At 42.1% G+C, this 27,732-nt stretch overlaps 2 protein-coding genes and 1 long non-coding RNA gene across 4 annotated transcripts in view; 1 reads left to right on the plus strand and 2 right to left on the minus strand.

Annotated features, from left to right (window-relative positions):
• Nucleotides 1–8,406, minus strand: part of TM9SF3 (transmembrane 9 superfamily member 3) — a 70,457-nt gene extending 62,051 nt beyond the window's left edge. Inside the window, exon 1 of one of the 2 annotated variants that reach the window (XM_032281144.1) lies at nucleotides 8,108–8,406. In XM_032281144.1, the coding sequence (XP_032137035.1) occupies nucleotides 8,108–8,203 (96 nt within the window). In that variant the 5' untranslated portion in view covers nucleotides 8,204–8,406. Of the gene's footprint in view, nucleotides 1–7,525; nucleotides 8,082–8,107 lie in introns of those variants that run through there. The other variant, XM_032281145.1, reaches the window with a different exon arrangement.
• LOC116553718 lies at nucleotides 3,401–5,892 on the plus strand. The gene is made up of 3 exons (XR_004269876.1): nucleotides 3,401–3,488; nucleotides 3,703–3,705; nucleotides 5,882–5,892. It is a non-coding gene; the product is annotated as an uncharacterized LOC116553718 (long non-coding RNA).
• An 8,194-nt stretch (nucleotides 8,407–16,600) lies between the features above and the next one.
• The window catches only part of PIK3AP1 (phosphoinositide-3-kinase adaptor protein 1), a 129,930-nt gene continuing 118,798 nt past the window's right edge, over nucleotides 16,601–27,732 (minus strand). Inside the window, 4 exon segments of the mRNA XM_032281153.1 lie at nucleotides 16,601–17,766; nucleotides 24,331–24,407; nucleotides 24,409–24,450; nucleotides 25,988–26,058. Coding sequence (XP_032137044.1) covers nucleotides 17,709–17,766; nucleotides 24,331–24,407; nucleotides 24,409–24,450; nucleotides 25,988–26,058 — 248 coding nt within the window. The 3' untranslated portion in view covers nucleotides 16,601–17,708.

A 27,732-nucleotide genomic window follows, 5' to 3' on the forward strand; every position in this document is an offset into this window, starting at 1 on the left:
GTAAACTAGTGTCCGTTTCCTTAAGTTCATAATCCACAGTGGAATCAGACAAGTAAATGATTAACAAGGAAAAAAATAAGTATTATAATTAAGGTAATAAAGGGCTATTGTGGCAACAATAAAGGAATGATTAAATTCACTTTGTCAGAGAAGGTCAGGACGAATAACAATTTGGAAAATCACAAGTTGTTTCAAGGGAGTTCAGAAAAACAACTGCAGATAATCTTCATGTAGGAAGTAGTGAATCAAAGGTGTAAATATTAATGTATCTGTATATCCTCAATCATTACTATTCTTTTTATTTGGAAAGATTGACAAATATATGTATGTCCCCACTCTTTCATCCAATGCTCATGGTCACACAGCACTAATCAACCAAGGTATTCCTTTCTGCTGAACATAGATATTGCCTCAGAGTTCTCAAAACAGTGCTCTAAACCAACCACTACCAACTAACCAGAGTTGGTATTAGAATTAAAACTTGTTCATGGCTGGGTGAGGTGACTCACGCCTGTAATCCCAGCACCCTGGGATGCCGAGGCGAGTGGATCACTTAAGGTCAGGAGTTTGAGACCAGCCTGGCCAACATGGTAAAACCCCATCTCTACTAAAAATACAAAAATTAGCTGGGTGTAGCACATGCCTGGAATCCCAGCTATCTGGGTGGCTGACGCAGGAGAATCACTTGAACCCGAGAGCTGGAGGCTGGAGGGAGCTGAGATAGCACCACTGCACTCCAATCTGGGTGACAGAGCAAGACTCTGTCTCAAAAAAAAAAAAAAAAAAACCTATTCACCAATGCAAATACATATTTAATAAATTTGATGAGAAAATACTGAAGAAATATTGAAATATAAAGTTCACTGGCAATTTAGTAAAAGAAGTTTCAAGTATGTGAACTGAGTGGTATGTACGTACACTGACTGCAAGAGTACCTTTTCAGAAAAATAAGACAGGGGAGGTAACAATTCTTCCATTTAAGAGCAGAATGTTGAATGAGATGACCTATTAAAGGGCACCTTGCCATTAATTCTGCTGAGTCTGCAGAAATGTTATAAATGTAACTTGCGAAAATAAACACAAAATACTTTTTCTAAAAATTCCAATACTTTTCCTTTAAAAATAGACAAAATTTTTAAAAATAAATACCTTTAAAAATAGGGCATCCATTTATTTTATACAAATTGAAACATAAACAATTTAGGATTAAAATAATTTAAGGGTCCTGGTAGATGTTAAACCACATATTCTGAAGTCACTCATTTTAAACATTTAGGAACTCTTAACAGAGTGGTAGAGTTGTGATGTGATGCCAGTACTGAAACAAAATTTATACCATTTTGTAGTCTTAAGGTTCTTTCCAGAAAAAGGACTGAAATAGTAATTAGAAATACACATATTGAGAGTTTAGGATGAATAGTATAGCAAAAATAATGCTCTTTTTCTTTTATGTTGCTCCATATTATGCAGACTGTGGTTTAATACAACGAACTTAAAATGTTTACTTTTCATTGCAGCCCTTTATTGTCCCTGAGAATACGCACTTTCAAGACAAAGAGTTCTTTCTCAAGGGAAGATGTTTTAAAATATTTTGAAATTAGGAAATACCAAAAGACTTCACACAACTTCTGAAGGAGAAAACAAATTTTACCTTTCCTTTCCCTAAAGCTCTGACAAAGACCCTGAGCTCCACAGTCTGTGAGAAGGGAGTGCCAGGCCCAGAAGAAGGTGGGGTGGAGTCACAGAAGCACAGCAGTCAATCAGGGGATCCCTAAGCATGATAATTCCTTCCATCTGAGGCTTCCCTGGGAAATGGCCAAGTGAGAGGAGGCCAATTCAGGATACCTGCATTCTTCACCTACTTATTTTCCAGCTCTCAGAAGAATCTCACTGCTACACTTAAGTCGTCCACTCTGGCCAAAACGGTTTATGATACTGTCTTCCTCCCCTTTTCTGCTTCATCTTCTTTCTTTTGTCATTCCCCCAAATTTGGAATGCTCTCCTTTTCTCCACTTGGCCAAATTCTACTCATCCTTCCAAACTGCTCAAATCCTCCTTTTTCAAATACTCAGGTAAAGCCTTAACTGATCAAACCCTAACATGACATGATCTCACCATTTTTGTAATAATAACATCACTAGCTCACAATAGGTACATATTATGAGCTAGGTATAGTTTTAAGGTCTTTACATGAACATTTAAATAATCACCTCAAAACTCTATAAAATAGGTCCCATTATTTCCCCCATTTCAGAGACAAGAAAAAAAAAACTAAAAAGTAAATAACAGAGATGTTAAATAATTTGTCCAACAACATATAACTAATCAGCATCAAGTTTAAAAGGCTAGGACTGTATTTTTGCTAATCCCTAGTCAGCTTCATTCATTAAAGAGCAAAAAATTAAATCAAGGAAATATGAAAACAGTGCAGGTGTACAAAGCAACTAAACACGGTCCTGAAAACTGAGTAACTTTTCCACATGAGCCTTTAATCCGCCTGAAATAAAATAACCTAAGAAGCTATTCACACTCTACTCTCAAAAGGAATAACCTTTATTCTCAAGAAGTCACTAATGTTAGCCCTTCTTATTTAAATACTGTTTATGTGTTGGGGGTCTCAAAGTTTTCCTTCTTGACAGAGGTCATGAGTTAATTTTTCTCAAGAGAGAAACTTTAGAAGATAATATTGCTGACACAGTCATGTGAAATATGAATAAAAAATCACAATTTACATAGACAGGCAAAGGACTGAGGATTCAGAACAAGCACCCAAATGCCACCCTTCATTTTCATACAAAGGGGAAAAATGTATGTGTTTACTTCAAAATAAATGTTCTGTAAATCATAATTTCAAAGCCTTTTAACTATTCATTAAAACACACATCAGAATTCTAATACAAATAAATTAGAAGTGTATTTTTGAATAGTCTCTTGAGATAACTATTCTCTCTCAAAAATAGCTTTGTACCTAAATAAATTTTCAGTCTATCATTGAGTAGAGCTGAAAATAGGACAACGAATTATGGCATTTAACAATCTACATTAGAGAACTCACAAATTCACTTGTAGTAACAGCTTATACTCTTTATAAATCTTCAATAAGTTTTAAGAGTTCCTATATTCCCAACAGAGACAAAGACAGAAGGTTGCCATTTGCCAAAGTAAATCAAACAAAACATTTCTGAAATCACTCAGCGATATAACACAAAGTATTTATGAGGCAGAGGCTGAGAAAACGATTCCAGGCATTGGGTCTGTCCAACATCAGAAGTCCCAAGATTACCAGAAAGTATACTGGACCACAGAGAAATAGGGAATTCTAGCCTAGGTAGGATCCCCAAATCAAAACAGGCATCCCAAGACTATGCATCTTAAATGAATAATGGTCTGAGTTTGTTTGTTGTGCTTCCACATGGCATATTCTTGTCACTAGTAGCTCCCTAATTATTCAAGTCATTCAACAAGCACTGATCAAATATCATTTGTGCGTAACAGACCAAAAAAAAAAACTGATTCTGTGATCCCACAAAAATTCAAGGCTGCAGTGCAAACCATAAAATGTTCTAAGATTCCTGTGCCCCTAAGTACTGGGTTTTTGGTGCTAACATCTTTACATATTATTACTATGGAAGTATATGTACAAGACAGGTAGAAAGACAAGACTAGGGATCAGGAAGCTCTGATTCTTTCTGTGGCCTTGAGCAAGTCTCTGGACCTGTACAGGCCATTATGAAAATGAAGTGTTCTGGATTAAATTATCAAGTCTTTCTAGTTCTAAAATTCTATGATTCTCAATCTGAAATTGTTTTTAATGGAGTCCTGTGGAATCTTAGGAGACATAGTAATCTAACTCTAGATGCTTCCAAGTGCTTTGATTTTCAGAAAACCAAAGGAGCATAAACACACCTTTCACTCACTCTAAAGAAGCCTATGTCCCTTCAGTCACTTATTAAAAGCCTGTCTTCCATAAAAGTGTTAATTTTCATTTCAAACAACATGTCTGTAATGCATATATGATTCAACTTTTAAAAATTAAAAGGGGCACATTGTTACATATTCTAGATATGTACATACAGACCCTATTAAGTCAATAACACAATTCCTTTTCAACACCCTTCAGAGAACATTAAAAGAACTTTAGATAAATAAGAACATAAAAAAAATATGAATCAGATGGCCACCTAAATCCTAATTCAGTAGGTACAGTAAGAGAAATCAGGGGATTTGAAGAACGAGCATAGGACAAGCTACGTAATTTGTGGGGCCCAGTACAGAATAAAAATACAGAGCCCCTTGTCCAAAAATTTAGAACTTCAAGATGTTACAGCAGAGCATTAAAACAAGCTCTCACACAGTATTGTGTGGCTATTCAGGGCACATGCTCACGAAGTCAACCCTATCTCTCCCTTAATGCTAACCCAAACATCTCAGTAACAACCCATTATGGAGCCAGACTCATCCTAGCACTTAGGCATTTAAGCACTTAAAAATCAATACGGAGAACTGCTCAATTTAATACCTAGTGCTTTACTATCTTATTTTTAATAAAAAGAGGAGTAGAGCATATGGCGGCTCACAGTATAAAAAGACTATCAACTCAGAATGCCTAGGTTCGAATCCCACCTCTACCCCTACCAGCTATGAGGTCTCGGCAGGTGACCTCACCTCTCTAGATTCACTTTCCCCATCTATAAAAAGGGCATATTACTCACCTCATAGGTTATTAATAGATAAATTAAAATGTGTAAAGTACTTAGAACAGTGCACAATCGGCCAGGCATGGTGGCTCATGCCTGTAATCCCAACACCGTGGGAGGCCAAGGCAGGTGGATCACCTGAGGTCAAAAGTTTAAGACCATCCTGGCCAATACAGTGAAACCCCATCTCTACTAAAAATACAAAAATTAGCCAGGCGTGGTGATGAGCACCTGTAATCCCAGCTACTCAGGAGGCTGAGGCAAGAGAATTGCTTGAACCTCCTCCAGGAGGTGGAGGTTGCAGTAAGCTGAGATCATGCCATTGCACTCCAGCCTGGGGGATAAAGGGAAAAAACCCCCTCCTAAAAAAAAAAAAAAAAAAAAGAACAGTGCATAGCCCATATTGCTACAAAAGACATGCTAGCTATTACCTTTATCTGGAAACAATCTTCACAGGCAATCAATCTAAAAGGCAAGCTTTAGCTTCTAGAAGTTATTTCTGGCCGGGCGCGGTGGCTCACGCCTGTAATCCCAGCACTTTGGGAGGCCGAGGCGGGTGGATCACGAGGTCAAAAGATCCAGACCATCCTGGTCAACACGGTGAAACCCCGTCTCTACTAAAACTACAAAAAATCAGCTGGACACGGTGGCGCGTGCCTGTAATCCCAGCTACTCAGGAGGCTGAGGCAGGAGAATTGCCTGAACCCAGGAGGCGGAGGTTGCGGTGAGCCAAGATCGTGCCATTGCACTCCAGCCTGGGTAACAAGAGCGAAACTCCGTCTCAAAAAAAAAAAAAAACAAAAAACAAACAAACAAAAAATAAATAAGTTATTTCTTTGATAACTCAATTCCACATGTATTTACTAAACACCTGCTCAGCAACTTCCCTATAGCAATGTCTCCTCTTCCTTTAGTAGTAGTCTCTTTACTGGCTACTTTTGCTTCCTTGACAGAAAAAAATAAAAATAAATAAAAGTCACTTGACAATAGCCTTTTCAGTACTGTTATCCGGCTAAGGTGGATACCTAGTTTTTGAGAAATATTTTCAAGAAACTTAGAAAAAGCAAAAGATTTTGGCTAATAGTGAAAAGTAATATAAATGACACATTTGAATTTTATGCTTATATTTAAATGCTATTCTTCCTATGACTTTTTTTATCTTTTAAAAATAGGTATTTGGCCAGGCACAGTGGCTCATGCCTGTAATCCCAGTACTCTGGGGGACCAAGGCAGGGAGATCACTTGAGGCCAGGAGTTTTGAGTTCAAGATCAGCTGGGCCAAAACGGTGAAACCCTGTTTCTACTAAAAATACAAAAATTAGCCAGGTGTGGTAGTACATGCCTGTAATCCCAGCTACCTGGCTGAGGCACGAGAATTGCTTGAAGCCACGAGGCAGAGGTTGCAGTGAAGTGAGAGAGCGCCACTGCACTCCAGCCTGGGCAACAGTGAGACTCCGTCTCAAAAATAAACAAATAAATAATAGTTATTTAATAATGGGTAACCAAGTGAGGGCAGTTCAACGTAGACACGAAGTAATATGGATTCTAAATTTCTTGTCTACCATCTCATATATACCATATTCTCTTTTATGGCAGTGAACAAAAACCTTTTATCAAATATCTTCTATTCAACTACTAGAATAAAAAATTAAAATAGTCCTAGCAATAAAACTTCAAGGAAATTACATTTTAAATTTGTAAATTATTCGAAAGCCTTTATATACATTCAATTTGTGAAATTTTAATTGTTTCCCTATTTAAAGCAGGGTCAGTCACTAGACGAAAAAGAATACAGTACCCTTTTTTTTTTTGTCACTAACACATGGTTAGAATACAGTACACTTTCAAGCTTATATGCCTGTATCATGGAACTACACATTGACAGAGTTCTGAGTTTCATACGGTAACTTTTCCTAAGTGTTTTTTTAAATTGGAAATATATTAGTAATAATACCATTAACCAAAAGGATGGATGCCCATTGGAAATTTAAAAATAATCAAAAGACCCAAATCTATACATGGTCCCTGTATACTATGTGAAACAGACAGAGTTCTTAAATTTTGAGATAGAAGAAAATTTCTATCCTACAGAAGGAACAAAAAGAAATAGTTTCTGAGCTGTTTAACCTCCCAACAAAATTATCCTGAGTGAAAAATCACAAGTACAGCACAAAAACATGTCACCAATTCAAGATTTGTGTCTCTAAACAAATACATATGTACACAGGTAAGAAGTTTCTGGCTGTGACTGAAGGTAGAACAGCCAAAAGTTGAGAGCTTGTATTAGCTAAAATAAGAGCCCAGCTAGCCAAGGGATCAGCATAAAGTTTTGTTGATTACAAATGAAATCCGGTCCATTAAATAGATAAGGACGATTGCTTCGTTTTCTCACTTACCAGCAATAATATAAGACTCCCTCAGATATTTCTTTGTACAAACACAACCTCTTACGGAACTCGTATCATTAATGGTAAAGATATTTTAAAAATTACTCATCAAGCAAATTCTCAATTTACCTGACTTTCCAGCCTTGCTCAAGTCAACCGTTCTGAAAACCAGAGTTATAGCCCTAAGTGAAAGCCACCTGAAGAGTCGTTAACATGCATGCTTTGATGTGAGAATGCCAATTAAATAAAGTGCCAATTAACTTTAGGCCAAAGGGACTGTTGCTGGCCCTGACCTGAAGACTGGGAAATGTAAGACCCTTTACTGTCAGAGCTGCCCTAGTTAGACTGCCAGGATGCGGGTCTCACTTGGGTGCTGGAAGGTGAGGAGAAAGTTACAAGAAAGGCCTAGGAATTGCATGCGTGTGGGTTGGGTGCACTTACAAGTCAGTGTAAACTGCTCTTCGGCTCAAGTTTATTAATGCTGCCCCACCCAGAGTATTAATCCGGTTTGGGCAGAAACGGCGGAAAAAAGCCAGAGAGGACCTTAAAGTCCAGTATATTTCCTGGTTAGTGGCTGCCGGGTAATCGTCATGTATCCATCTTCCTCAGCGTCGTAGCCCTCAGTAGCCAAACGGCAGTCTCCCTCCCTCGGGGGGCAAAAGCCCCAAGCCCAGCCTGCCGGTGGCCATGCTCCCGCGGCGGGTGAACCCCGACCCTTCCAGGCTCCTTCCCGGCCTGGAGGTCCCAGGTCCCCCAGACCCCTCAGTGGGGTGCGGCGCCACTGAGGCCCAGACCGGGGGAAGGAGGCCCCCGCATTCGGGAGAGGAGCCTTGTCCCGGGAGCGCACGGAAATGCCTTCTCCACGCTCCCGGGGTTCCTGCTCCGCCAGGCCCAACCGGAAGGAGACCTCGGGCCGCCGCGGGGCTCCACTGGGCCGCCGGGCCCTCCAGGCTGCGCCAGGCCTGCCTCGGTGTACAACTAGGGAGCGAACCCGGGGGGACCGCGCCAGCCGGGGCGCCTCACCGTGTGTTCGTGCTCATCCGCCCGGGCCCGGGGCAGCAGCAGCAGCAACAGCGCGGCGGCCGCCGCCGCGCCAGGAGCGCCAGGCAGCGGCCTCATCCTCCGCGCCCCCACCGGCCCGGCGCCGGCCCACCGACTCCTCCTCCGCCGCCGCCTCCGCCGCGGCCGATTCGCATCCACGGGGCGCGGACAGACGCACGGGGCCCGAGCCCAGCCGCTGCCTCCTCCGCCACCACCGCCGTCGCCGTCACCGCCCGCTCCTGAGCCTCCCCCGCCCCCCGCGCCTCCTCAGCCTCTTCCTCTGACTCAGCCACGTCATCCGGCCACCCCGGCACACGCCGGAAGTGCCTCGCTACGCGGGGCCGCAACCGTCGCCGAGCTAAGGGAGGGCCACGCAACCGCCGCCCTCGCGCCGGCTGTCGCTTGGCTCCCGGGAGCCGCGGGGCGAACGGCCGGGCGAGCCCTGGGGCGGGCGCGGAACAGGCTGGGCCTACACGCATTGGACTGGCCTGCACCACAGGGACGAACGGCCGCGTCCCGGTGCTTCAGGTTGTGTAACCTTGGCCAAAACGCTTAGCTTTCCCTGGCTGCCATGAGGCCGATCGTCTGAACTGCCGCCTCTGGAACTTGAAGGATCAGATCAAATAACCCTTTTTAGGCGTTCGTCTGCCGCTGTGAATGAATCACGGGCTCCTGTAATCATCTAATCATCGTTACGAGAGATTGTTAAACTCGCAGGGTTAGATAAGTGATTTAAAGTCACTGGATACTTAAGGGATCCGTACTATTCAATCAATAAATGCTAAGCTAGCTTGTCATTCTTGTTCATTTTGTGTGTTAACTACTTCTGGGTCTCCCCTTCCCAGTCATAAATACCTCTTGGAGTGTAAGCTCCTCGGAGCAGAAACCCTGTTTCCATATTTCCTGTGCCTAGAACAGTGCCAGATCCATAAGAGAGACTCAAAAAAAAAAATAAAAATCAAATACACAAATATGGCACCGCCACTTACACAATCCTCTAAGCCAAAAATCCGGAACTTGTCAGATTGTCTCTTCTTCTCGGCCATCAGCAATCAACAATTTCTAGCATTTGGTCTCTTAAAAGTGGTTCAAGAGTTTATTTTTCCTCTCCTTCCTCTGCCAGTACCAACCAGTCTTCCATATCACTATGTATTGAGTCTCCCAAGAGGATCTCCGCCACTGATCTTCCTCCCCTGTTTATCATCCCCAACAGGTGCCAGAGTGATCTTTCTAAAAAGAAACCAGATTATATCGCTCACTCCCTTGCTTAAAACACTTGTGAATATTAGGTAAATAAATCATGGAGTCACCACGAAGTGGTGTCATCTGCCAGACGCTATCCTGAACGCTATTGGCTCATTAAATTCTCACAAAAAACGTATGCAGCAGGTACGGTGAAAATGTTCATGTTACAGATGAGGTGGCTGAAGCACAGAGAGCTTGAGTGTCTTGCTGAAAGACCAGACCCACTCAGTCTGGCTCCATAATTGGTCTTTTTGCTGCTAACGATCTACCAACTACACAGCCACTTTTAAAAAATGAAATAGGTAAGTACTGGCATGGAATGATAACCAAGAGGTACTGTTAAATTTTTAAGTTGAAGAAAGTAGAATTTAATTTCATTTTAAATGGCAATATGTTAGTCTGCCCATAGAAAACAATCTGAAAGATTATGACAAACCATTAATTCAGTGGTTAACTTTCTACTTTGTACATGCCTATAAATGTTTGGTTGTTTTTATAGTGAGCATGTGATAACTATGTAATCAGAGAAAAACAGTTCCCTGCTAAAAGATAAAGTCCAAATTTTTGCCTGTTAACAGGCACCTGCACCATCAGACCCTAATTTATCTTCCTAACTTTACTTTCCACCAATCTCTCTGCTCTGCCTTCACCCATATATATTTTTACACCTCTGTGCCTTTGCTCTTTATACTCCCTTTATCTGGAATGTCCTGCTTCACCTTGTGCATTAGATATTATCCTTTCAGACCTAGCTGATGATCACTTCCTCAGTAAAACCTTGCATGATCTTTGGGAAATGGAGCATTCTTTCTTTGGGACTTCAAGCATTTGGCATGTTGTGTTGTAATTATTCACATTTCCTTTTCTGTACTGCATTCCGACCTTTTTGATTGCAGGGACTATCATTTGTTTGTCTTTTTATCTGACCCAGCTGCTGACATAGTGCTTGTCACATCATAGGTATTCAACTCTTTGCTGAATGAATGAAGACATTAACAAGTCAAAAGCCAAATAGCATAGCAGGATTTGAAGAATGCTTTCTAGATAGTGTAAGAAACATCACAAAGCAGTATATGATTAATTGCTGAATGAATCATACACCAGTAATTGCTGTAGAAATCAGAGGAGGCATCTTATACATTTTTGTATATCCTCCCGAGCACCAAGCAGGGTGACTTGCTCATAGTGGAAGCTCAGTCAATTCTGTGAATGAATAATCACTGCTCTTGAATGAAGTGATGATGGGCAATAGAAGAACAAGCAGTGTTTAAGATGGATGTGTAGTTTCTTAAGCATCTATTGCCAGCGTCCACAGATTTGAGGTAGTATGCATGTGGGGGGTGTTTTGGGGAGGACTAGGTTGATAAATGCCTGGAGCTAGGGAGGACACAAGAAGAAGTGTGAAGTATTCATTTGGGGAGGATAGACTTAAAACCAGGAAACTTTACACACACAACAGAAAACAGGCATGACTGTGTACAAAAAGAAACACAAAAGGTGGCCAACAAATGGTCAGCAGGTAGTAAAAGCAATGGGCAGTGAGAGAACTGGAAAGAAATCCTATTTCAGAGGAGTATTTGGGAAAGTTTAATATCTAAGAGCAGGTAGAATCATTAATTCAATGATTATTTATCAAGCATCTAGTATGTACCAGGAACTCTGCTAGGTACTAGGGGAATTATGCTGATAAATGGCATTAGATGATACAGGTCTGACAACAGCAGGTGTGGAAAGAAGGAAAGAGAGATAAAGTAACTGATTAGAGTCAAAGAAGCATGGCTTCAAAGATCCTTGGAGCCTGATGACCTCAACAAGACAAAACAGTTAGGTCTCAAGTCACCATCAAAATTAGTGTTGTTTCATTAAACTGTGGAGTGAAAAACATTAACATATCTTATTTCACCACTTATTTCATCTAGATGAATGACCTCATTCCCTGACACCAAAAAGGATGGCAGGAGTGGGGAGGAAATGTCAGTGAAAGGAGATCCCCAACTCCCCCAGTGGCTATACAACCTCTTTCTATGATAGCTCTAATAAGATTCAATTTTAATTAAAGAGCTTATGACCAGCAAACAATCCAGAAAACCAAAATTTCAGTCTTTTATTTTCATTCTGGGTAAACATGATCATCAAAAGTATTAGGGTATACGGGCCAGGTGGGGTGGCTAGCCCCTGTAATCCCAGTACTTTGGGAGGCCAAGGTGGGTGGATTGCTTGAGCTCAGGAGTTCAAGACCAGCCTGGGCAACAGAGTGACACCCCTGTCTCTACAAAAAATTAAATTATCTGGCCATGGTGGGATGTGCCTGTGGTCCCAGCTATTCAGGAGGCTGAGGTAGGAAGATGACTTGAGCCCAGGAGGTGGAGGTTGCAGTGAACCGATTGTGCCACTGCACTCCAGCCTGGGTGGCACAGCCAGACCCTGCTTCAAAAAAAAAAGTATTAGCATATGGATTAACCACCTATCTTCCGCTTTCTATCATCAGCTACTTTGAAATTCTATTTCTTCGCCAGGTGTGGTGGCTCACGCCTGTAATCCCAGCACTTTGGGAGGTTGAGGCAGGCAGATCAGAAGGTCAGGAGATCGAGACCATCTTGGCCAACATAGTGAAACCCCCTCTCTACTAAAAATACAAAAATTAGCTGGGCACAGTGACACACACCTTTATTCTCAGCTACTAGGGAGGCTGAGTCAGAATTGCTTGAACCCGGAAAGGAGAGGTTGCAGTGAGCCGAGATCATGCCACTACACTCCAGCCTGGGTGAAAGAGTGAGACGCCATCTCAAAAAAAAAAAAAAAAGAAAAAAAGAAATTCTGTTTCTTCCTTCTACTTTGTTAGGTTTGTCCTGCCAGTTATGTACTGCAGCAGGGTGGGGGTGGGAGACAGCTCCTCTATTGCTATGTGCCATTTTCCACCTCCACTGTTTCTGTTCTACCTGAAATGTTCTAGACACAGATCTTCATGATTGCTCTGAGATCTTTCTTAAGGAAGCCATTACTGATAACATTTAGTTCTTGGACTGAAGAGTAATTAAGGTCATTAGTTTCTTTTTTTTTTTTTTTTTTTAATAATTTTTCTTTTTTTTATTTGATTTTATTTTTTTAAAAGACAGGGTTTCACCATGTTGGTCAGGCTGGTCTTGAACTCTCAACCTCAGGTGATCTGCCTGCCTTGGCCTCCAACGTGCTTGGATTACAGGTGTGAGCCACCACGACTGGCCTAAGGCCATTAGTTTCTTTGTGTGGTTCCTCTTTCACTGTCTCTCAGTTTTTTAGCTGATCTATTACAACAATGAGACAGAACAAGGAACAGCAGGTGCCACATAATAAAAAAGCCCCTCACCAATTAGGTGGTGATGCCACTAAGACTGTCTCCCTGCTTCTTCTCACAAAGTGATTCCACACCCTTTTTCTGAGACTTAGACTTAACAGAGTCGAAGGGACCTGGACTGTTAAAAAAGACACAACTCTCCGCTTCATAGGGGATGAAACGTGGAACAGTGTAGTCAAGTTATATGAACTCGTCAAGTGAATAGCACACCAAAATAAAGAATCGGGTCTCCTGACTTCCAAAACAATCTTCTCTTCCCTACACCATGCTAACTCTTACTGCAGAGACAGCAAGACATTTTATCCTAAATGGGCTTTGGCGACTAGCCTAAATAACTAAAGTTGAACTCAATTGAACATGGACCCAAACAATGGTCACCAAGTCCTGGAAGGGGTTGTGTGAGCCCCTTGAGGTGTTCATCCGGTGTTATCTCGGAGAAATCTCTATTTCAACCTATTCGTATACGTTAATTATTGAAAAACAATAGACAATCACAAAAACAAGTTGACCTTTTTGTGTTCCTTGAGCTGTTCAGGAAGAGCCCTCGTGACTGGGCCTCATGCCAAACTTGTTACAAAAGGACCGAGGGTCCCAGACTGCACCAAAGCTTCATGAGACCTTTCCTCCTCTGTGCACGGACAAGTGGCTGACTCTGGAGCCCAGGCTGTTGCTTCCCTGTCTGGTGATCAATCCTCCATAGTCTGGTGAGTGTAAATATATTTATTTCTTTTCCCTTATCCCCTTCCCATTGCAATTTGCTTATTATATCATTTGCTTATTATATCTGCATTGCCATTTATGTGGGATAAAGTTTGTTTACCCTTAAAGGTATTATGTGTGTGTCTTTTCTTCTCCCGCCATGCGTTTTCCACACAGAACACCTATGAACCTATTTTTTATGATTTTTATGAGAAAATGAATTCCAAGTTGTGCCTCAGAATTTATCTTTTAACCTCCTACTCATTCCCTCACCACCCTGGTGAACACAGTATCTGGCCAGCAAGAATGAATGAAGAAGACTTCATTCATATTTATGTTCTTAATAACTCGCTTGGAAATGAACAGAGCACAATTTATCCAAAGCAAATATTTATACAGGCAGATCCCTCAAAACTGAGGATTCATGTTTAGGAAGAATTTTTTAGAATTATCCAAATTAACCACTTGTCTTTCTCAGAAATAAATCTGTTACTAATGCTTCCTCTACCAGCCAGCTGCAAAACCACACACTATTCTTTGAAAGAAGAACACAGAAAACCAACTTACTTCCTGGAGCATATAGGAGAGGGATCTAAAAATCCTGGTGATAAGGGAGTGACTAGAAAATTTTTTTTTTTTTTTGGTAACAAAGCTAAAAAGGGGGGTGTGTAACTTAGCTTGACTTGGAAAAATATTCATAGAAGTTATCTATATACTACCACTTGTATATTTATGTTAGAGTATTAGAGATTATTCACATCATCAAGTATGTCAAGTTAAATTATTAGATAACAGCACAGCACCAACTTCTTGTTCATAGTTTGTCAGTCTTCAGCTGGGCATGGCGGCTCACGCCTGTAATGCCAGCACTTTGGGAGGCCAAGGTGGGTGGATCACTTGAGGTGAGGAGTTCAAGACCAGCATGGCCAACATGGGGAAACCCCGTCTCTACTAAAAATAAAAAAATTAGCTGGGCATGATGTTGGGTGCCTGTAATCCCAGCTACTCAGGAGGCTGAGGCAGGAGAATCACTTGAACCCAGGAGGTGGAAGTTGCAGTAAGCCAAGATGGCACCACTGCACTCCAGCCCGGGTGATAGAGCAAGACTCCATCTCAAAAAAAAAAAAAAAAAAAAAAAAAAGAGTCTCTCAGTCTTCATACTTTGTTGCTTATATATCTGCTTCTAGGTTTTAAGATAAAATAAAAGTGCTGGCCTAGGAACTGGAGGCCAGTTTACCTTAGGGGCAAAGGCAATGGTGGTGAATATATCCAACAGCTTCACTTTCTATGGAGCAAGCTTGTAAAATCTTGAGCAAGGATGATGGCAGCAGAGCTGTCTGCCTAACCATCATGTAGAAAACTTTTAAATGATTTCTTTGGACCCTAGCTTGTAGTGTGGTTTCTGATCCTCACTGTATTGGAAATCCGTGGTTTTGTTACATAATGTATTCCTAAAAATGTGTACACGTGTTGAGTATGTGGAAGTTGAATATATTTATGTTACAAATGAGCAGTTCTGTTTCTGGAAAATGAAAATTTTCACCTCATCATTATATACAGTCTTTGATAACACAGTCCCAGTGTTTCATCCAAATGCTTTCATTTTCTTCTTTTACATATAACCAACCATCTTGGATATGAAAGGAACAACCAGTGAGGGCTTAAAATCTGCCACTTTTGACTCAGCACTCCTGATCAGTTCCATCCACATCTCAAGTGTGTCACATTCATGAGACGCAGGCTTCTCATCAGCAATTTCAATTTTATGTTTTCTACTTATTTTTATATAGCAATACAATGCAACAAAATATTTATATATTGCACAAACAGTGATGTGGATACAAAGATGCTAACAACATTGGCTGGAATTAGGCTTTACCATGTTACAATCTAAATGCTTATTCATCAGAGAATGTAGAAAATTCTAAATTTGGCATCCAAAAGGGGGCTTAGAGTTATTGAATATTTTTTAAAGTGTCACTTTAATCAAATTCAAGTTTGCCTACGATGGAGACTGTCTAAAGTAACAGTAAGAGCAAGCATACCAACATCAAAATTCTTGTTCTTATCTCACATGCCCCTCTTTCTCCAAAATAAGTGACAAGGAGAGTAACAGGACCACTGAAGGAACATTTGCAGAATGTTACTAAGTGCCAGGCCCTGGACAAGGTAATTAATTACTACGAACACTCTCATGATGGACATGGCCAATAGTGTATTTTATGTCAAAAAACAACAAAAACAAAAAAACCCAAGACTTCAGAAGCTGTTAACTTCAGTAAGAGTCCTGGTTTGCGGGACTGAGGAATGAGATTGAGAAAGAACCTTTAATCATTTGAAAAGGACCCAATAAAACTGTACTTAAATGGATCATTAATGTGGATATTTTACATTTGTGTGGGATAGAGAATAATCTCATGGGAAACAAACACATTTAAATTTTTTTTTTTTTTTTTTTTTGAGACGGAGTTTCGCTCTTGTTACCCAGGCTGGAGTGTAATGGCGCGATCTCGGCTCACCGCAACCTCCGCCTCCTGGGTTCAGGCAATTCTCCTGCCTCAGCCTCCTGAGTAGCTGGGATTACAGGCACGCGCCACCATGCCCAGCTAATTTTTTGTAGTTTTAGTAGAGACGGGGTTTCACCGTGTTGACCAGGATGGTCTCGATCTCTTGACCTCGTGATCCACCCGCCTCAGCCTCCCAAAGTGCTGGGATTACAGGTGTAAGCCACCACGCCCAGCCCTTAAAATATTTTTTAAAGAAATAGTTCTGATTCTAATTTGACTGTATGTTTAGGCATCATTAAAGACCTCTGATTTGAAGGTAGATTTATGTCCCAGGGACTCCGAATTCATGACATATTTTAAGGCTCCACATTCTATGCAAAAATGGATTTACCAAGCGTGGAGGTAATAAGTATGTAAAAAATAGATAACTACAGTGGTACTTTGGTATCCATGGGGAATTGGTTCCAGGATCCCCCAATACCAAAATCCACAAATGCTCAAGTCCCATATATAAAATGGCATATATTTGCATATAACCTACGAACATCCCCCTGTATGCTTTAAATCATCTCTAGATTTCTTATAATATCATACAATGCCTGCACATCACTTCATTTACATGAATTCAACATAGTTCTTAGCATGCAGCAAATTCAAGTTTTGCTTTTTGAAACTTTATAGATTTTTTTTCAAATATTTTTGACCCAAGGTTGGTTGAATCCACAAATACAGAACCCATACATTTGGAGGACTGACTGTATTTCTATTTTCGGTTTGCTTTTCCTCCTTAGATCCCTCAACAAAGAAAAAGTCAAAGGTCCTCCTCTCTCTCTATGACCAGAACTAAGACCTATAAAGGAAATAGAGCACTAAGTGGGGTCCCTGGAATCCCCAGCTTCTGGTTTCCAACCACTTCTAGATGTTCTCTGGAAACACAACTGCGCTGAAACTGTACTGAGGTATAAATTCCTGAATTGAAAAGAAAACAAACAAACAAGCTTGGTAGTCTCATGCCTGGGAGATATGGAAGATGGAAAATTCTGGAAGACCAATAGTCAGGCACTGATGAACTTCTACATCTGGGCATTTCTTGAGGGAGAGAGGGCCTGGCTATTTGGAGTTGGAAAACATGGTGACCTAGAATGAGCAGGACCAGTCTAGACTCACCTCTTCATTTAACTAACTGAATAGTCTTGGTTCCAGACTTCCGTGGAATCTCAGATTTGCCTTCTATATAAGAGGAGTTAGTACTAATCCCTCTCTAGTCTTTTTTAGTTTGTTGTGTGTGACCAGCCCTAGCACTTAAATACCCTGCTGAATATAGAGAAAAGTAGAATAATTATTTTAAAATTAGGTCACTTATCTTCTTATTTGAATACTACAAGTCTTATAACCTCTTCTAGAAATGAGACTGAACTAGCAAATACATAAAGACTAATATAAGTGCATTTCGGTAAAATCACTGGTAAAGTATATTTATGATCAATCTTTTTATGCTTTTGATATGGCAAATTAGAGGTAAGTATTTCTGATTAAGTCTTCATCCGTTTGGCAAACAAGTATATGGTTTGGTATACTTGGCGATGGTGAATAAAACCCTTAGTTTTTCACTTCTTCATGCCTTAATAAAGTCTTCAAGGCAAGCCCAAACCAGCAGGGCTGCAATACTATCAGCAATGAGAATGGGTCTTAAAGTCAACAGTCATGCCACAAAACTCAGCAGGAAGACATCATGAACAGGCTGAAAACTGTGAGTCTTAAAGTCAGTCCTGAAGTAGGCAGGTTTTAGGAGATGGAATCAGCGTCCTCTGGGTGGAACAGGTGGAGGAGGATGGAAGGTCTCCCTGGATGGTGGCCTGAAATGAAAGATAAAGCAACTCTATTTAAAAACTGATTTGATTAAATAGTTCTTATGCGTGCACAATTTGTTGTAAACTTGGTATACTATGCAAAGGATACGTTCCTCAATTAATGAGACAGGACACACATGAATGTTTGAGTGACTCACACGCTAGCTGTGGCTCCCAATCCTGGTGGCACATTAGAAACACCAGTGGAGCTTTTAAAATCACCAGTGCCAAGGATCCATCCCAGACCCATTGCATTCTAAGCTCCAGAGGCAAAGCTTTTGAATAGCTTCCCTCCCCAACCAGTTGTGCTCACCATCCCTTTCATCATCAGATGCTTTGCCATATGGGGGCCTTGCTAACCCTGGAGAGACTGCCCCTCCCAAGATAAGCTAATTCCTAGAAATAGCAAACAAACGGCCTGCCTTCAAGCACCAAACATGCCTTTCATATGCAAACCAACCAGTCCAGACCCATGCCCCAACCACCTCCTCTATGGGGCTTTCACACTCCACTTTATAAAGCCACCATTCACTTGCCTTTGTCATCCTAGGGCCAGGTACCAGACAACTAGGGTCAGCCTGTATGCCTCAGAGCCAATGAAATCATTCAAACTAGCCAATTCTAAATCTTACCCAGCCTCACCTGTTTCGTCCTATGGAAACCACAATAAAAGCTCTTGTCTGCTTTTTCCCATGCTCCTCTGCCTCCTGACTGGCCCTGATGCTTCCCCATGTAGCCCCCTGTAGGGTGATGTAGCTCCTCTTGGGGGATCTGTGAGTATAACAAACTATCTTTTCAATGGCAGTTGTCTCCTGATCTGCTGACTTTGCCATACCTAAATAATAACAAAACCTAGATTTTAAAACACCAGCAATTCTAATAGTCACACGGGAGACACACTGTAGTAGGAAGATCTGTTGAGAGAGGAACTGGAATTCTCAAAGCCTGCTTCTCATGACCGCTTCCTCATGGGATTACTGTTATCCCAACTCTGTGTCTGCCTTCCTAGGAACTTCCCTCCATGTTATTCTGTATGGTTTTGAACAGTCTTAAATGACATTCCAGGTAGACTAGGGTGAGTCTATTTTTTTTTGAGATGGGGTTTCACCATGTTGGCCAGGATGGTCTCGATCTCCTGACCATGTGATCCGCCTGCCTCGGTCTCCTAAAGTGCTGGCATTACAGGCGTGAGCCACCGCGCCCTGCCAGGGTGAGTCTATTTACAGACAGGTTCAAGGCTTACAGATGGCATTTCCACATGTGTGCTGTAAAACCAATATTTAATTCCCTTGGAAGCAAGTCAATAAGTCAAGAAAAAGAGCTTTGTTAGGTGCTGTAATTGAACTGTGCTACCCTGGAGTTGCATACGTGATTGATTGAATCAATGAGTAAATATGTACTAAATGTCTCTTGAATGCAAGGTTTGTGTAGGTCAAGGAAATGACAACAGACTTGGGAAAAGAAGGGCTGTCTCAGGAGCAAGAGAGAGAGGCAGGAGCAGAACATAAGAAGCACAGACAACCTCGAGAGATCCTGCCCTAATCGGGGACTAGATAGCTTTGTGCAGTTGTCACTGAGTGACTGAGCTTTATCACATGAAAACAAAACGATGGCCTCCTTCCATCTCTTCAGCCTGCCCTGTGAGCTTGGGCTTATAGGAGAAAACCAAAGGACAATCAGGCAATACCACTTTTACCTGAGCAAATTTAGCCTGCCCACCTCTCTGCTGTGTTTCTTTCATTCTTTCAAAAAACATTAATTTACTTTATATCTATACCTGGTTATGGGCTATATAGCATCAAGTAAAGTGGTCCTGGATTAGGTCCTCAAGATGATGCAAGTGTGTGGATGAGATAGACAATAGGCAAAAATCTGTAAACGCTATGGAGTGTTTTGACAGGGAAGGTTCAGAACCTAGAGGAACATATACAGAGACATTTATGCACACATGTGTGTGTGTGCAAGTTCAATGCCTCTGACACTGTTTTCTCATCTGCCAGATGGAGGTACTGATCCCTACGTTGAAGTGCCATGTTAGGTTTGGAGATGACAGTAGGAAAGTAGGTAGCAGTTTCTGGCTTGGAGTAGGCACTCAACAAGTAAAGCTAATACTATAATGATGATGATTAAAGATCTGTTCTGAAATCTTTGTCTGTTCCCCAGGTATGCCTGATAAGCCTTACATTTTATCTTCCAACACAGAGACAGCCATGACTTCCTCCCAGCCCCTCTTCTTCTTTCTGCTGCCACACTCTGCAGTTGGGGTGGGCCTATGGATATACCCTCTTTAGTTTTCATTCTGAGGAACAACTCCAGCTAAAGATTGGAAGCTACATCTCAAGGAAACTTATTTATAATTACAGACATAAAATTACAGGTTTTTTTTTTGAGACACGGTCTCATTCTGTTATCTCGGCTGGAGTGCAATGGCATGATTGCAGCTCACTGCAGCCTCAACCTCCCAGGCTCAAGCAATCCGCCCACCTCAGCCTCTTGAGTAGCTGGGACTACAGGCACACACCACCACATCTGGCTAACTTTTGTGGGGTTTTTTTTGTAGTGATGGGGTTTTTCCATGTTTCCCAGGCTGGTCTCAAACTCCTGAGCTCAAGGGATCCACCTGCCTTGGCCTCCCAAAGTGCTGGGATTACAGGCATGAGCCACTGTGCCTGGCCAGGAGTGGGAAGTTTCTTTCTCCCATCTATAACCCATCTGCATGATGGTAGATGACTTGATGGCTAATTTTTTAAGAGCTCGGGAAGTCCAACCCAAACAGTACCAATCTATCCTTCCATCCATTCACTTAGCCAGTGAATATCTTTTAAGTTCCTAGTATGTGCCATTTACTTTGCCAAGAACTAGAGATAGGAGAAAAAAATTAAAAAATAAAAACAGTTTCTCATAGGTTCACGATTTCACTAGGGAGACACATCTACACAAGGGTTGCAACAGGGAGTGTATTACTAGAGTATAGAATGCAATAGGAGTGCTTGTGAAACCAAAAGAAGAAGATTCACTCTGCATGGAAACATTAGGGAAAGCTTCACAGAGGAGGTGATATTTGAACTGAGTCCTAAAGGATGTATAGGCATTTTCTAAACAGAGAGTAGAAGGGAGTAGGAAGATAGCATTCCAGGCAAAAGGAACAGATTGGGCAAAGAAACAGTACAAAGTGGCACAGCTCACTGGGAATGCTGAGCGGTGGAGCGTCATGAATACAGGAGAGGGGTAGGACTTGAGCGAGGCAGAGCCAAAGAATGCTGAAACACACAGAATTAAATGTGAAGGCTTTTATGCCAGGCAATGGTATCATCAGCTATTCCTGTTCTAGGAAGGGCACTCTGGCTGCCGTGTGGAGGAGGGAGTGACTGGAGGTAAGGAGGTAAGTGTGGGCCTTCAAGAATGAACTTAGGCACCGGCAGATGGAAAGGAGTGTGGATCTGACAGCTGAAAGAGCACAAAATGGACAGAGCCTGGAGACACACTGGGTATGAGAGCTACAAGGGAGGCAGGGCCCGAGGATGACTCCCAGGTTTGGGGCTTGGGGAAGGAGAGAATGGTGCCATTATCTCAGGCTGGGAACTCATGAGAAGGCAGTTTGGGGTAGAGAAGGGTAGGTGGGCTGATGAGTTCAGTTTTGCACAGGTATGTCTGAGATACCAGTGAGGTCCCTGAGAGAAGATTCCCCAGTCAACTGTAGGAAAGAGAAGGCTGTGATGGAGATGGAGACTTGGGGTCTTTGTCTACTGGTGGCAATTCAGGCTCTGGGAGAGCATGTAGAGTGAGCAGAGGCATGGACCAGAACTGGGACGGAGGGACAAGTGAGATGGAGGCTGTACCACCAGTGCTGTTTGGTTGGGACCAGGGGTGAGCGGGGAGATTAGAACACAGGTAGAGAAGAGATGCTGATTCCCAGATCTGACAGTGGAGACAAGGACACCAAGGTCAGCCTTCAATCCTGTCTGTGAGCAGGGCAAGCACTGAAGCCATTCCAGAGAGAGGCCTGTTTTATTATCTGCTCAAATATCCCCTTGTTTTATTGTGAAAATGGCATACACATGTACAAAATAATTGCATACTCATAAATCTTTTTTCACACCAAAAATGCACCCAAACCCCAAGTTCTATCAATTACAAATTGCTTTGTAAACATTGTTTCTTTAGCAAAAAGTGTTTTCCTCCTTTTCTCTCCCTATTTCTATCACAACATGCTTCCAGACTTCCCAGGTAATTCAACCACCATCTCTTCTTACACATTTACATGCTTCCTACTTTCTATCCTAATTTTTGGAACCTGTTTCCCTGGTTGTTGTTGTTGTTAACAAAATCCCACAGAATCTTTGTAGCTAAAGTTTCAAGCTTGACAACTCTTTTATCTTGATACAATTAGACAACTGCCTCCAAAGTCCTCAACCTTCATGAATAAAAGGACTTGGATCTTGAACCTCCTCCCCTAATACTTAGACTTTCATGGACAGGTATAAAAGAATGTCTATGAGATGAAGTCTGGGAGTCAGGAGTACTCAGGTTTGCCACACAGAGCAAGTCTCAACCCAATCTCAAGCTCCAGTTTCTGCATCTGCAAAATGGGATAACACTAAATACCTAACCTGTTAGGGTTGTAGAGAGAATTAAACAGGATAATACATTTAGTATGTTTAACAGAATACCTGCCACATAGTAAGTCTCAATAAATAACAGCATTTATCACCATCACTGCTCTTGGTAACCCCTCCAGTCACCAACTATGTAATAATTTTCAAGCAACAGGGCATAATGCAAATTCAGGGAACGGGACTAGATTACTGCTAAGCTTCCTTCCGGGACTAATATTCTAATCCATGCCCTCCAGTCTACACCAGGGAAGCATGCCCGGTGGGTGTGATGCAGCTTGGAGATGGCTGATGTTTGAGTAGCAAGCGCCAACATACAAATGTTGCTGGGAGGACATGGGAAGGTGATAAATAGCAAAGGGAGAAATGGAAAGATGCACGGAGCCAGCCTCTCTTTTCAGAAAACCAGAAGAAAGGCCTCCTTGTTGCACTTTCTCAACAAATTCCACTGATGATCTTCATCTAAAAGTTTCAAAATGCAAAAACACAAAACAAAACCCTGGTTGAAGAAAAGCCTCCTCCTTCCTTATGCCCCATCAACACATGCACAATTTATTTTAAACATCAAAGAATTAACTCCTAAGCCTTGGCTTTATTCCCAAGGGCTCCTTTCTGCGTCACAGAAAGGAGTGGACACAGAAGCCAGCTGTAACCACTTTTTCTGTTACTCCACAAGATCAGACCATAAAAAGGTTCCTACCAGAGGCCCAAGTATCATATAAACAAAGGCATACATCAGAGTCTAGTAAATTAGTCAAACTCTTTAGTCTAATGTTCATCTCCAGATTTCTAGATATTAACTCCCCTCCTCTATTAAAAAAGTATCACTTATATTGCTGAGCTCTTACTATAGGCCAAGAACTCAATGCTTATGACTCTGCAGACTGTTCTGTTATTATCCTCATTTTATAGACAAGGAAATTGAGGCTGAGCATGGTGACTCACATCTGTTTTCCCAGCACTTTGGGAGGCTGAAGCAGGCGAATTACCTGAGGTCAGGAGTTCAAGACCAGCCTGGCCAACATGGCAAAACCCTATCTCTACTAAAAATACAAAAATTAGTTGGGCATGGTGGAAGGTACCTGTAATCCCAGCTTGGGAGGCTGAGGCAGGAGAATCACTTGAACCAGGAGGCGGAGGTTGCAGTAAGCTCAGATTGCGCCACTGCACTCCAGACTGGGTAACAGAGATACATGAATTCAAGTTTCCAAGTAGCTGCTAGTGACTTGGCCCCAGGTAGGAAGGCCCTAGAGTCAGGCTTCCCACCAGCACACGATGCTGCCTGTCACCTGTATTTTCATTTCCAATCCTTCATATTTCCTGTTTCCCCAAAAGGCACTGTCCCCACAGTCCAACCAAGGGAATTCATTATTGGAGAGTTGAATTCTAGCCAAACTGATAAAAACTATTTTAAAAGTTGACATTTGTTAATGTATTTCATTTATGAAACATTGCATTTGCTATTTAAAGTATTTGCAACTGAATAATGCATCACTTAAATTAATAAAGGGTCCACATTGAAATGTGTCCAAAGCAGGCATTTCAGTTAGCTCTGTGCTAATTTTTTTTGTTTGTTTTTTTCGAGACAAAGTCTTGCTCTGTCTTCCAGGCTGGAATGCAGTGGTGCGATCTCAGCTCACTGCAATCTCTGCCTCCCAGGTTCAAGTGATTCTCCTGCCTCAGCCACCCAAGTTGCTGGGACTACAGTCATGTGCCATCATGCCCAGCTAATATTTGTATTTTTAGTAGAGATGGAGTTTCACCACGTTAGCCAGGATGGTCTCGATTTCCAGACCTCATGATCTGCCCACCTCAGCCTCTCAAAGTGTTTGGATTACAGGTGTGAGCCACCGCATCCAGCTCTGAGCTTATTCTTAAGTCATTTTAGGTGTCCCCAAGTCCTATTCTCCCCCAGGATTCAGAGATAAGGGAAAAATTTCATATCTTTTGATGTTACCTCTGTGAGGCAGCTCTTGGAGGCACCCTGGGGGGTCTTTCAAGGGACATGGTGGGTGTCCCATCCACTTGTGGGGGGGGCTGGACTGCGGCTTCTGGTAGCCTCAGGGACTTCATTATCCTACAGCAAACAAGATGAGAAAGAACAGCAAAAAATGCATTCAGCAACCAGCATAGCTGGACAACCATATCCCAAAAGCCCTTCGGCCCTCTTTAGGCTGGGGCTGAAGGATGTTTGCAAACTGATCATCAACCCGGTCATACCTAGCAGTGTTCCATTTCCTCCTAGAGTCACTGAGGAACACAATCTGGCCCCAATTATCATTAACTGCCTGGACTCTAATTACTTGCTACTCAAAGTGTGCTCTGTGGCCGGTCAGCATCAGCATCAGCTGGAAGCTTATTAAAAATGTCCACCCGAGGACCCTTCTCAGAGGGCTTCAGGGTTGGCAGTGACCCATGTGGCCCCTCCTGCTTGTCCCAGCCACCAGTCCCTAGATCAAGCTAGACACGTGTCCCACATTGGGCCAACATGGAATGGGGCTTCAACCTAAAGCAACAACTTACTCCCTGCTCAGAGGCCTTGTGGCCTCAGGGGACTGTGGAGAAGTGGAAGGTGGCAGTGTGAGGGGAAAGAAAGCAGGTGTGCGCAGAGAAGCAGAGACCAAAGAGCTTTTGGGCCCGGGACACACAGAAGAGTGACCCCAGCTCCCCCTGGCAGGCCCTGCAGCTCCTGATCCAGACTTGGAGTGTGGCCCTCACCCCTGGGTCCCCTGAGACTCACCCTGCTCCTTCCCACAGATGCCCCTTTTGGTTTCACTAGTAAGAGTGAATTTCCAGCTATTTTCTTCCTTCCATTCTTTCCTTCTTTTCTATTTATTGAGGTGAAGTTAACATAAACGTAACCATTTTCAAGTGGACAATTCAGTGGCATTCAGTGTATTCACAATGTTGTGCAACGTCTATCTAGTCTTAAAACATTTTCATCACCCCCCAAAAAACCCCTGTGTGATGGTGAATACTGTCAATTTGATTGGATTGAAGGATGCAGAGTATTGATCCTAGGTGTGTTTGTGAGGGTTTTGGCAAAGGAGATTAACATTTGAGTCAGTGGGCTGGGGAAAACAGACCCACCTTAATCTGGTGGGCACCATCTAATCAGCTTCCAGTGAATATAAAGCAGACAGAAAAACATGAAAAGGACAAACTGGTCTAGCCTCCCAGCCTACATCTTTCTCCCATGCTGGATGCTTCCTGCCTTTGAACATCAGATTCCAAGTTATTCCGTCTTTGAGTCTTAGACTGGCTTCCTTGCTCCTCAGCTTGCAGATGGCCTATTGTGGGACTCTGTCATCGTGTGAGTTAATACCACTTAATAAACTCCATATATATATACTATTAGTTCTATCCCTCTGGAAAACCCTGACTAATACGCCTTGTCCCCATTAAGCAGTTTCTTCCCATTCCTCCTCCCTCTATCCCCTGGCAACCACCAGTCTGCAAACTGTCTCTGTGGATTTGCCCACTCTGGCATTTCATATAAATGGAATCCTATAATATATGACCTTTTGGGTCTGGTTCCTTTCACCTGAGTTTCTATCTCTTGTGATGAAATGACCCCTAGGACAAGATAGGTGGGGTGGGGTCCCAGTTCTCACCTCGTTGTCCCCCTCCATTCCACTGCTCACACTGAGGAGGCTCCGGGTGCTGGAGCGGTTACTCATGCTGCCTAAGGGACAGAAACAAAATCAGACGGATTGAGGATTCTTTCAGGCTAAAATAGAGAACTCTAGCACTTACTTAGTTTTATTGACATAAATAATACACAAGCTGTAAGTATGGGATTCTTCAAACTTTGGCCATCTTAAACTTTTTTTTTTTTTTTTTTTTTTTAAGAGACAAGGTTTTGCTGGAGTGCAGTGGCACAATCACAGCTCACTTTAGTCTCAAACTCCTGGATATAAACAATCCTCCTGCCTTACCCCCCTAAGTGGGTAGGACTACAAGTGTGTGCCAACTTGCCCACCCAATTTTTTTTTTTTTTGGTAGCAACAGGATCTCACTCTGTTGTGCAGGCTGGTCTTCAACTCTTGGACTCAAGCGATCCTCCTGCCTCAGCCTCCGAAAGTGCTAAAATTACAAGTGTAAGCCACTGTGTCCAGCCTTAGACCATTTTATTAGAGTTCCATTTCTTTCAGCATAAAACAAAATTATTCACTTTTTGATGACTAACTTTGGCATTACTGCTACCATTGACTGAGGGCTTTGAAAATGTGATTGCCATTTAACTCCTATGAAAATCTTGTTTGATAGTGGTGCTCCAGTTTGACGGACAAGACAGCAAAGGTGCTGACTCTCAGCTCTTCAGCAGTATTTGTAAAATCTGCAAACTAACTTTGTTGCTACAGCTTTTTACTTAGGAATTTTAGCAAACACGTATGTATCACCCATGCAGACACACCTTGTAATAAGGGGCCAGACCCTTTGACACAAAAGAAAATGCAAAGTACACACTCAAAAGTATAATTTTTTTTTTTTTTTCTGAGACAGAGTTTTGCTCTATTGCCCAGGCTGGAGTGCAGTGGCACGATCTTGGCTCACTGCAATCTCTGCCTCCTGGTTTCAAGGATTCTCCTACTTCAGCCACCCAAGTAGCTGGGACTACAGCCATGTGCCATCATGCCTGGCTAATATTTGTATTTTTAGTAGAGATGGGGTTTCACCATGTTGGCCAGGCTGGTCTCAAAACTCCTGACCTCTTGATCTGCCCACCTCGGCCTCCCAAAAAGCTGGGATTACAAGTGTGAGCCACCATGCCTGGCCCTCAAAAGTACAATTTATGTTCATGGTCAGAATTGTGACTCTGTGAGTTTAGGCACTCAAGGCTTTTCAGTTGGGAATTTATCACCTGTATCATTAGAGTAGCACCATCCAACATAACTTTCAGGACATCTTTTATTGTGTGTTATCCAATATGGTAGCAAGTAGGAAACATGGCCAGTGCAACCAAGGAAATTAATTTTAAATTTTATTTAGTCATAATTAACTTAAAAATTTAAATAGCCCATGCAGCCAGTGGCTACCACACTGGACAGCACAGCATTAGAATAAGCACATGGTGATCTAGCAGTGAAGAAGAAAGAATAAGAGTTAACCAACTAAAACAAGGAGATCTTAACTTTAATTTTCCAATATTCTCACTAACAACATAGCCAAGATCTTAGGTTTGCTGAATTTCCACTTCAGATAGCTCCTAGCCACATAACTTTATAGGTAGCAGTTTTGGCTGCATTCTGGTATCAACTTTGACCTAATTAATTTAGCTGTTAGTTTGAATAGAGCAGGTTAAGATTATAATTTTGAATTATTTCTTGGGGACAGATTTTTAAGTTTAAAATACTAT

This window comes from Sapajus apella, unplaced genomic scaffold, assembly GCF_009761245.1.
Source record: "Sapajus apella isolate SASKATOON/1434 unplaced genomic scaffold, GSC_monkey_1.0 scaffold13, whole genome shotgun sequence".
Classification (NCBI taxonomy): Eukaryota; Metazoa; Chordata; class Mammalia; order Primates; family Cebidae; genus Sapajus; species Sapajus apella.